The sequence below is a fragment of the Physeter macrocephalus genome, unplaced genomic scaffold (genome assembly GCF_002837175.3).
Source record: "Physeter macrocephalus isolate SW-GA unplaced genomic scaffold, ASM283717v5 random_33, whole genome shotgun sequence".
Taxonomy (NCBI): Eukaryota; Metazoa; Chordata; class Mammalia; order Artiodactyla; family Physeteridae; genus Physeter; species Physeter macrocephalus.
The window spans coordinates 124,233-135,859 of NW_021145319.1; the positions used below are offsets into that span (position 1 = coordinate 124,233).

General features: G+C 47.2%; 1 protein-coding gene and 1 non-coding gene across 2 annotated transcripts; both read left to right on the forward strand.

The window, feature by feature from the left end:
• Positions 1–576: 576 nt before the first annotated feature.
• Positions 577–681, forward strand: LOC112064867 (U6 spliceosomal RNA). The gene has a single exon (XR_002891721.1). It is a non-coding gene; the product is annotated as a U6 spliceosomal RNA (small nuclear RNA).
• A 7,862-nt stretch (positions 682–8,543) lies between these two features.
• Positions 8,544–10,004, forward strand: ZG16 (zymogen granule protein 16). Its single transcript, XM_007107447.2, is given in 3 exon segments — positions 8,544–8,661; positions 8,844–8,976; positions 9,686–10,004. Coding segments are annotated over 3 exon segments (570 nt in total).
• The last annotated feature ends 1,623 nt before the right edge of the window (positions 10,005–11,627 follow it).

The window sequence follows — 11,627 nt, forward strand, 5'->3', positions numbered from 1 at the left end:
GAACCCGTGTCCCCCGCATCGGCAGGCGGACTCTCAACCACTGCGCCACCAGGGAAGCTCTAGTTGACCATTTTGCCTTCACACTTTCATAAAATGAGTGGACATGAAAAAGTGCTGATACTAGAGAAAAGGTGCGAGATCTCATGGCCTTGGTACAATAGGGACAAAGCTGAGAAGAACTGCGGATGCTAAAATCAATGACACCGGCCTCAGTTGGACGTGCAATGGGCTTTAGTTGGTCAGCACTGTATTCAATTGGGAAGGAAAAAAACAAAATCGAAGCATATGTATAGAATGCTAGGCATATATGATTTAGGTGTATAACTAAAACATGAGGGGTAATTAGAAATTTTATGATTTTCTCATTTGCACTGGATGGAGCCACTCCTTAGAATGTGAGACTCTGTTGTTTTACTTGTGCACACTTGATTCATATAGAAACAGTTCCTTGGCACTCACCATGCACTAGGCCGTGTTCTGGAGTGAACCCTAAGAGGTGGGTACGGTTACCACCCACCCTTCTTTTTTTTAAGATGAGAAAACAAAAGCAGAGAGAAGTAAAATAACTTGCTACAGGTGCTCACTTCAGCAGCACATATACTAAAACTGTAAAAACAGAGAAGAGTAGCACGGCCACTGCACAAGGATGACACACAAATTTGTAAAGCATTCCATTTTTAAAAAATTTATTTATTTATTTTGGCTGCGTTGGGTCTTTGTTGCTGCGCGCGGGCTTTCTCTAGTTGCGGCAAGCAGGGGCTACTCTTCGTTGCGGTGCGCAGACTTCTCATTAGGGTGGCTTTTCTTGTCGTGGAGCACAGGCTCTGGGCGCGGCCTTCAGTAGTTGTGGCTCACGGGTTCTAGAGCGCAGGCTCAGTAGCTGTGGTGCACAGGCTTAGTTGCTCCGCGGCATGCGGGATCTTCCCGGACCAGGGCTCGAACCCGTGTCCTCTGCACTGGCAGGTGGATTCTTTTTTTTTTTTTTTTTTTTTGCGCCACCAGGGAAGCCCTGGCAGGTGGATTCTTAACCACTGCGCCACCAGAGAAGTCCAAAGCATTCCATATTTTTATGACCAACTCTCTACAAATTCTTATCCGTGGAGAAGACAATGTTTAGATCTGCATCACAATCACCCTTGTTTACTGTGTGTTTTCCTGCTCACCTCCCAGAACGGACTCTCCCCACCCTCAACATCCTTTTCTGTCTTTAGTTGAGGGTGGCATTTAAGATGAGGGCTTTGCCCATTTTGGTGAGTTACTCATTTTTCTGGGTCTCTCCCCTGTACACGTTATTAAACTTTGATTTTCTCCTGTTTAAAAATAAATAAAGAAATAACTTGCCCCAGGCACACGCCCTCTGTGTAGTGGTGGCTGGATTCCAACACAGTCTGTGCTCTTCACCAGCACATCACACTATCTCTGTCTTAATGCGTTTGCAGAACACATCATGCATGAGAGCAGATGACTGTTTGAACTTCACGTGATGTGTGATGTGTAAAGGAAACCAAATCTGCTCCTATTTTTAGATGAATTCCTCCTGACACAAAGCGAGAATGACTGCTTCCTGGTGGAGTGACTCCCACTTTGATAGCTTATCCAGCATATATGAGCACTGGATATAGCTGATCCTACAACTCAGATGGACAAGGATTTCATCCCTTTGAATATTATATTGTATATGTTCTGGAGAGTGATTTTTTTTTTTTTTTTTGCGGTACGCGGGCCTCTCACTGTTGTGGCCTCTCCCGTTGCGGAGCACAGGCTTCGGACGCGCAGGCTCAGCGGCCATGGGTCACGGGCCCAGCCGCTCCACGGCATGTGGGATCTTCCCGGACCGGGGCACGAACCCATGTCCCCTGCATCGGCAGGCGGACTCTCAACCACTGCGCCACCAGGGAAGCCCCCGAGAGTGATTATTTTTGTGAGGAGGAGGAAAACAAATTAAAGGAAACGAAGGAAAAATAAACTAAACAAAGGAAAAAAATAAAAAGTTGCAGTTGATAATTCAGTAAGAGGTGTGGAGACTGAAAGCAAAAACAGAGCTTACAAAAAGTTACCATGTAATTATATCTCAATAAAAGGAAATAAAAACCAGATTCCCAGGTGACTTTACCTTTATTTGTTCAAGCCAACTTACACAAAATTCTTTTTCAAGTCTTATGATGCATTTGACAAGATCTCCAGGATCTAAACTCAAGCTAAACCATAAGATAAAGCTAACTGCAGATGAAAAAGATATGGCTGCCTACACCATCTTTATCTGAAAGAGACCCAAAAGGAAGGCCATGTTTTGTGAAATTCTCAAGGGAGAAGAGAACAAACATTTACCCAGTACTTACCATATGCCAGGTCTGTCAACAGAGATTGGTTGATCTCCTTATCTCCAATATACAGATGAAGAAGCTGAGGCTCAGTAGGTCATGAAGAGAGTAAGGACTGGACCCAAGCTTTAACCCACGTCTCTTTATAATACAACATTCTGTCCACGAATTCTTGGTACATCGCTATAGGCTTCTGACTCCAAAAATGATTAATATATAATCATTTTGTAATATATACACATATCAAATCATGATGCTATATACCTGAAACTAATATAATGTTATATGTCAATTATATCTCAATTAAAAAAAATAATTAACAGTGTACACTTATCTACCCGGATCTGGGTTTCCAGAGCTACTCTAGTTACCGCCCTAGATGTGTCCTAATCCACTTCTAGCCTGACAGTTTTGAACAAATAGCATTGGTATATAAAGAAATTGTATTTGAACCTTACCCTTTGAGTTAAAAAACTGCAATTCGTAATAGGAAATAACATTTCATATTGAGACTCACTACACACAGATAGAGTGTTTAAGTGCACTACTTCAAGAAACAATATTGGGACTTCTCTGGCAGTCCAGTGGTTAGGAATCGGTGCTTCCACTGCCAGGGCCCCAGTTTCAATCCCTGGTCAGAGAACTAAGATTCCGCAAGCCGCAGGACCGAAAAAAAACCCCCAAAAAACAAACAAACAAAATCCCCAATATTTAACTTTGTTACATGCACTGCTCTCTTATTTTCTTTTCTATTCCACTTTTAAAATATGCTGATCTTGAGCTGTTAAACTGATTTCATGGCCCACCAATGGGTTAAGATCTACCGTTTGAAAAACACTGTCCTTTAGGGTTTTGTTTGATCTTGAGATATTTTTTTCTTGTTTTATAAATGCAGAAATATAGGCCCTAAAGAATGAGGTGACTTCCTTAAATTCACACAGCTAAGAAGTATTGGATGGAGGACCTCAACACAGAATTCTGTGTTTATGCCCAGTATTCTTCTGAATACAGAATTTCTTCAGAGGAAGTGTAAATGAGAAATTGAAGAAAACCCATATGCAACCCTGTGAGAAGAGAGACATAGCTGTGTGAAGAGTCAAAAGAGGAACATTTCATAGGAGTCTCGCTACAGCTGAGGCATTTGACAGTCATTTCTAGGGGACGCCTGCTCTGGGCCAGGTGAGATGCAGGACCTGGGAATTCAGAGGTAGAGACAGCACAGTTCCTGCCTTAGGATGGGCTCCCATTTCAGTGGAGGAGGCTTCCCTGTAAACAGATAAATTATGGTGCAGGGTAATCAGAACCAGACTAGTGATGGAGGAAGCACAGCTGGAGGCTGTGAGTGGGGGACAGGACCATGAGAGAAAGGAGCCATGAATTCTGTTCAAAGTGGGGGGCTGGGAAGAGAAGGGAGCTGAGGAGAGCAGGCTTGGTGGTGGGCGCAGGGGGCGGCCGAGCTGGTGGTATGGGCCCAATGTCTTGAGGGTAGAAGGCACTGGGTGGGCAGAGGAGGGGAGCATTTTGGGCAGCCATGTAACCGAGCAGGACCCTAGGAGGCTTTCCCAGAATAGACCCCCACCCATGTCCTCCGCCTGCCTTTTGTCTGTAGAAAAACTTTAGTCAAAGAATAAATTTAATCAGAGAAGTGAGAAAATGCAGAAAGAAAGGGAAACGGTCAAGCAAGACAAAATAATAATACTTTAGCTATTAATCAAAGTCAAGGACTTTTAGTTCCTCCTCAAGAACTATAGATATTATTCTGAGCCACGTCCTTTGAGCTATTTTACAGATACTAAAACTCCCACCAGGTGGAAGAAGTTAACTGTACGCTGTCCACAAGCGCGTACACCCCAGACCAGTTGGAACCAGAAGGTTGATGATGCTGACTCCCGATTACCTCACCGCCAGCCAATCAGAAGAATGTCCACGAGCTGACCACGCCCTGCTCCTTGAACACTATAAGACTCCTCACTACCCCCTCCAGGGCGGGACACACAGTCTTGAGGATGTTAGCCCACTGTGGCCCCTTTGTCTGGCAAAGCAATAAAAGCTACTCTTTTCTACCTCACCCCAAACTCTGTCTCCTCCTTTCTCTTCGCATTTCTATTTGGCGCCGGTGAAGAGGCCGGTTTTCGGGAACAGCTGGAGTAGCAAGACCAAACTGCAGGCCACTGAGGGGCTGGAGTGTGGGGCACGAGGGTCAGGGGGGTAGAACCCCCTTTTGCAACGTAGTGAGGTCACTTCTGCTCTCTAGACTTTATCCATTGGAACAGTGAAGGGTGAGCAGAAAAGCAAGCTCACATTTGTTTTCATGGTAAAACCCTTTGTTCAAATGAAACCTCCATGGAGGCCCAATGTATAAATGAGGAGGTGGAGGATGTTTTTTTCTTAACAGAAAACAGATCTGCTGTTGTTTGGAACTATATTGTGAAAAATCCTTGATGGGGGGAAGGGGCAGATTCTCACCCTGGGGTCTGAACATGCACCAAGACTTGGAGAAGACAGAGCTGCTTTGTCTGAGGGAGGGAGGGCCTCTCCGGCAGTCCAGGAGGGCAGGCAAGAGGGACCCAGCAAAATGGGGGGAGGGTCACTCCGCTTTTGCCACGGCCTCCCTTCCCCAGGCTCACCTAGCCGCAGTCCATTCTCCACTCTATCAAAATCCAGAGGAACCCTTTTAAAAGGCAAAACCCTTCAATGGCTCCCCTCACTCTCGGAAGGAATCCAAACTCCTGACCATGGCCTCCCAGGCCCTGCGCCCTCCGCCCGCTGGCTGCTGCCCAGACCTTGCCTCCCACTGGCTTCCCTCACTTACCACTAGCCTCCCTGCCCTCCCTGTTGTTTCTGAATTCATCCCACGTGCTTCCTGCTCAGGGCTCTGGTACTTATTGTTCCCTCTGCCTGGCCCACTCCTCACCCAAATATCTGTATTTCTCTCCATCACTTCAATCAGGTCTCTTTGCAAATGTTACCTGAGCAGAGGACACTTTAAGCCAGAGCAGCAGCCTCCCCATCCCTCTTCACGTTCTCTCTCTGCTTTGATGATTTCTTCATTGCACATATCACGTAGTAACATTCATTTGATGACTCTCCCTGCTGCAGTGAAAGTTCCTGACGGTGGAATTTGACTCTCTTCCTTCTTACTATCTCTCCAGCATCTGGGGTGGTGCCGCCAACATAGAGATGCTCCATAAACATGTGCTGAGTTAGTCACTTTGCTAAGGGGGCAGAGGAGACAGTGAGTGTAAGTTGCCTGTGATAGCAGAAAGCTTGGGAAGGCTTTGGACTTTCCCTGCCTGTAGCACTGGAGCAGGGGTGCCTTCCATTGCTTATAGGGACTGGGGCAGGTAGGCACCCAGCTGGCACATGGGTTAAATGTGAACTAGTTTAAATAGGAGCTAATGAGGTAGAAGCAGAGGGGGGCCTGGTGTCCCACGGCCTTCACCTTCTTCCTTCTGGATCCTCAGGCACAGCATCAGAGCAAACTCTAAGATGTACCAGCATTAGCTACACAGTGGCCTTCCTTGTCTCCAGGACGACAAAGGATGAACCCTGAAACCCCTCCCACCGGAGGAAGGGTATCTCTGTCACTCTGGAAAGGGGACTCAGGAACTTTTGCCTGGAACCCAGGGACCAGTCTGCAGGCACGGAGGAGACTCTGGATCTCGGCATGAAACTGAACCTATGACAAGTGTAGGAGCCTCTATTCTGAGGGTCCCAGATGTGTCAGTCATGGAAATGTGAGGGTGTTTTCCCAAGGTGTTCACCTCAGACCTCCCTGAGCTGCCATCTTTGATTCCCTGTGTTTGGTCACAGACTCTGTGACGTGCTCCTATTAAAGAAGAAGAGACGGATGATAATGAGAGAGGAGAGAGGGGGAGGAGTTAGAGAGAGAGCTTGGGAGAGATGAAGAGACAAAGAAGAGAAGAGGCACCAAGAAAGAGAGAATATAAAGGGAAAACCTCAGGGCAAGAGATGTCAGGGAAAGATCAAGACATTAAAGGAAGGAGAGAGAATCAGGAAAGAAAGGCAAGCACAAAGAAAGGACAAAAGCCGTAAGAGAACAAAATGGCTGGAATGAAGTAAAAGTTGTCACCAGGATGTGCTCGTTTTGGACATGCAGAAGGTTGGAGAGGGGAGATCACACGGTGCATCCTTGGCTGCCCTCCTAGCTCCCGGAATCTCCCTGCCAGAAGCCCCATCCTACTTCCGGCTCCTCAGGGTGGGGCTCCCTGTGTTTCCTGGGACGAGTCCTCAGTCCCAGATGGTGAGCCTATAAGGGGGTGGGGTACTCCGAATGCCACGCTCCTGATCATTACTAACCAAGGCTAAAGGTTCCAGCCCCTCCTTGGGCTCTGTCTTTCTGCCCTGCTGACACAGTGGGTCAGAGGGCCAGTCCTAGTGGGGCCACAGACGAGAAGGGCTGGCAAAGAGAAGAAGTCGATGACACCAACCCTGGGGAAGTTTCAGACCTCCAGGAGGGAGCCGCTGCCCTGTGTGGGCTACGGCCCCAGGAAGATTCAGCTATGGCGCCCAGGAGTCCTGAGGGCCCAGAACTGCCCCCAGAGGAGGACCTGTCTGCTTTTACTTCCTCAGCTTCCCACTTGCCCGCTGGACTGACTCTATCTGTTCCAGGGAGGGGGATCTCCAGGTGTCCTGCGGCCTCAAGTCACCGTTCTCAGAGAGAAAATGTTTGTGAAGAGTCTGACAGATCGAGGATGGATGAAAGGACAAAATAGAAAGTACAGCAAAATATTAAGACAGAATCTACATGGTGGGCATAGGGATGTTCACTGTACAATTCTTTCAACTTTTCTATACTCTGGATTTTTTCACATAAAATATAAGGGGAGAGAAAAAAATGTCTGGCAAATAGTAGGCATTCCTAAGTATAAGGTGTTGGGAGTGTAATCCCTTTCCAGGAGAATCTATATTTCAAATACCTGCAGAGGACAGTGTTTATCCTGAAAGATGGCAGATTGCAGGTGAGGGCACCAGCAGAAACCAAATAGGGGAAGGAGAACCTTGGACCACACCCAGAGGTGATTAGGAAGTTTGCCCACCCAAAGCAGCTGGCCCTTCGGTTGGTGATCTTTTCTCAAGTTTATTCTGCCTCTCCTGAGATCTGGGCTTTGGTCCAGAGTTGACCCCACCCTGCCACCTGTAACCCTTGGGGAAGGATAAGATGTTCCAGACCCTGCCTGACAACTGAGTTTGTCAGAGTTTGCTAAGAGTTTGATCATGTTTGCTCAGGAGGTGAGGTTCACACAATAAAGAGCAGGGGGAGGGCCTGGACTAGGTATAAAAGACTTGGAAGTTTCCAGGGGGTTACTTTGCACTTGAAACTGCCAGGTGAGGGGTGACAGAGGCGTGGGCTGAGGGGTGACAGGGATGCCTGGATTTGAATTAGAGGGGATTCAAGCTGAGCTGAAGAAGAGGCTTCCTGGATGGAATGGCTGGGGAGACCTGTGTGTCAGCTAACTGGGGCATCTGGGTGTGAGCTAGTCTTAGGTGTAAGGATATCTGGATCTTAACTGAAGGACTGGGGACACCTGGGATACACCTACAGCCAGATTTGTGTTAGTGGAGAAGGAGGTATGACAAATAGACCAGGTGCCTGGCATCTCCAATCTTAAGCTGGTTCTGATTTCTTCTCCAACTTCTCAGTCTATCCCACCTGCACCAGAACTGCTTGGACAGTGGTGTTGGCTGTCTCTTCTATCATCACCTTCACTCTCCAAGTGACGCAGAGACACACCTCTAAAATGCTCCTTTCTTTCTGATTTGAGACTAGGATGAAACTAGGAATTTAAACTGTGCCCCAGATGTCCCACAGACTGGGCCAATCTACCACAGGCCTACTTCAGTTAGGTTTTGCTCCAACTCCTGGTTTGATAAACTCTACCATCTCTAGGATTTGGAGATGTCCTCCACTTCTTCTTCAGAAAACTCCTTTCCTGCTTTGTGCCAGGAGGGAACAGGGCTTGACACAGCTTAATCCAGATAGAAGGTCAGGATTGATCTGGCTTGGGAGGGAAGAGGAGGGTTGGCTGTAGCCAGACCGGAGAGAGGCAGAGGGATTGAGGACACGTAAGACAGTATTTGTGACAAACAGGACTAGAGACTGTGGACAATTCTTTCTAAGACCAAGACTGGGTGGACGAGGTCTGAGTTGAAGGACCAAGAAACCCGAGCCTCAACTGGAGATCAGGGGTGCCTGGGTAAATGATATCTGGAGGGATAAGGGTAAACGTTCACTTTCTCCTTTCTTCCCACTCCAGCCCCAGGATGCTGACCGTTGCTTTTCTTGCCCTTCTTTGTGCATCAGCCTCTGCCAGTGAGAGTAAGTGAGAAACCAGGAGCCCAGCACTAGAGTCAGGGGAAGCAGCTTCCTGTACTGCTGGTGGCCAAGGCTGTCAGTGGCTGACTTGGGGTGGTGGGAACTGAGTTGCGGGAGGAATAAGGGTGGTGGGAAAAACTGAGCTCTCAGGGGATTTCTCCCCCCAACTCCTCCTTTCCCTCCAGTTCAGGCCAGGTCCTCCTCTTTCAGTGGAGAGTATGGAGGCCGTGGAGGAAAGCGATTCTCCCATTCTGGAAACCAGCTGGATGGCCCCATCACTGCCATTCGTGTCCGAGTTAACAGATACTACATCGTAGGGTAAGATTCTTTGCGTTGCTGTGGTTTGGGGACCTTCTAGGATCTTACTAAATTGTGAATTTCTCAGTCACTTTGGGTCACATCTGTTTCAATCAAGTCACAGGGGTAACATGATTTGGAAAAATTATTAGAGGACTTGGATTTGAGACCTGTGCTGTCGAAACCCCTAACACTCCCACACTTGTGATCTTAGGTCAATCATATACCATCAACTCAGAGGGACCTGGAAGTTGTCTAGTTTTTCCCCCACCTAAGGTTTAAATCCCCTCTGGCATCCTCCATCTTTGCTTGATGGCTCTCCCAAAACTTTATCCTTCTGATCCTGGATTTGTATCCTAGCACAGCATGGACAAGTCTCTTCCCTCATCGGAGCCTTTCAGATGTTTGAAAAATCCCTTTTCTTGTTTCAAGAAGGGGGTGGGGGCCTGGTGGGAGTGTAGACTTCAAATTCAAGCTCTGATATTCACTGTCTGGGTGATTCTGGGCAAGTTGTTTTCCCTCTGTGAGCCTGTTTGTCAGCAAAATGAGGAGTTGAAGTTCCATGTATGATCTCCGAGGGCTTAGCCAACCCTCACATTCTGTGGGACTGGCAGGGGCTTTGTCATCCCTGTCACCAGTCTGAAGGTCTCAGCCTGTGGGCCAAGAGGTCCTGAATTCTGATCACCTTACTCAGTGTCTCCCTTCCTTCCCTCCTCACCCCTGCCCCTAGTCTCCAGGTGTGCTACGGCAAGGTGTGGAGCGATTATGTGGGTGGCAAGCTGGGAGACCTGAAGGAGATCTTTCTGTACCCTGGGGAATCAGTGGTCCAGGTGTCGGGAAAGTACTAGAACTACCTGAGAAAGCTGGTCTTTGTGACTGACAAGTCCCGCTTCTTGACTTTTGGGAAAGACAGAGGCATGAGTTTCAAAGCTGTCCCCTTGTACCCCAACACTGTGCTACGATTCATCAGTGGCCCATCTGGCCGATCCATTATCAATGCCACTGGCTTCCACTGGGATGTCTACCCCAGTGAACATGAGAACTGCTGAGTTGTCCTGCAACACTGCAGTGGGGGTATGGGAACCCCTCACCACTAACCACCATCCACCTGTCTCAATAAAAATAATAATAAAAGGGCATGGCTGAAGCTAGTGTGTGTATGGGTGCCTGCAGCTGGGATCCACCTCTTGACTCTGGGTATGGATGTGTGAGTCTCATTTCTGGCTATTTGTCAGACATCAATCTGGGGAAGAGTGCAAGGATGAGGGAGAGAGGTGTAAGAATCCTGGGCTTTTCTTCATAATTTATTAAGAGGAGATAAGATTCTGGCCTGCACCAATTCTTTTCTTCAAGTGTTTACCCAAACTGGAGTTCTAAGGCTGAAGGTAAGACCTAGTTGTGGCTTATTGAGAAAACCCCAGATGTTCCACTCTCCAGCCCTCTTCTCCCCTTTGTCTTCCCCTTGAGATAGTGCCTCTCCACCAAAAGGCTGTCACCTCACTCTCCTGACCTTAACCCACTCACTGTACGTGGGTGGCCTGAGCCATCATCCTTTGTTATTTCCCAGAACCCACCTGACTCCCAAAATTTAGCCTAAGTTCCTGCCAAGGGCTTTGCCTATTACCCCAGCCTAGTTCCTCCCCACCTTTACTCATAAGCCCTGGTGTCCTTGCTCAGCTCTCTCAAACCGCAGTTCTTTCCTCAGGAAGCCACCACCTCCCCAACAGCTTCTACTCTGCCAATATCACCCTCAAAACAAGGGCATCCCAAGGTAGGGGGCGTGGGGGGTAGAGATTTCCATCATGGGTTTCCATGAAGAGAAGGGGCTGGTTAGAGTTCAGGGGAAGCATTAGGGTGACTGGATAGATTCAGCAAGGATACAAAGTTGCTTTGGAAATAATTCTTAGGACTCTAGCTCCCCGGTCCTAAATTTTTGACAGTTTTTTGTTTGTTTGTTTTCTTTTTTGTGTGTGTGGTGGTGATTGGGGGTGGGGGAACTTACTCATTGCTCCCAGTAAGTTTATACACGTCCCAGAGAATCCCAGTCACATTTCTTCACAATTAGACGAAGATAACAGTTATGCACATGTAATTTTATAAAGAAATATTAACATTACACGAACTTATGCCTAGCCTGTCTTTATAAAAATTCCTTTATTTCTCTCAATTCCATGGAATGGAATACTATGCCACTGTAATTATATTTTTATTGAGATATAAATCACATAATACAAAATTCACCCTTTTAGAGTGTGCCATTCAGAGGTTTTTAGTATATTCACAAATTGTGCAAACATCACCACTCTCTAATCCCAGAATACTTTTACCACCTCAAAGGAAACCCCATCCCCATTAAGTAGTCACTCTCCATTCTCCTCTCCCCCAGGCCCTGGTAACCCTAATCTACTTTCTGTCTCTATGGATTTGCCTATTCCAGACATTTCATACAGATCAAATTATACAACAATGTGGCCTTTTATGTCTAGCTTCTTCCATTTAACATAATATTTTCAAGTTTTATCCATGTTATAGCATGTATCAGTACTTCAATCCTTTTTATGGCTGAATCTGACAGACTTTTGACAGATCAGATATCTGGTCAACTGTAGGAAAGCCTCTGTTTTCACACTATGCCCACTTAAGGCACAGGCACCTCAGAGGCAGCATGGCAC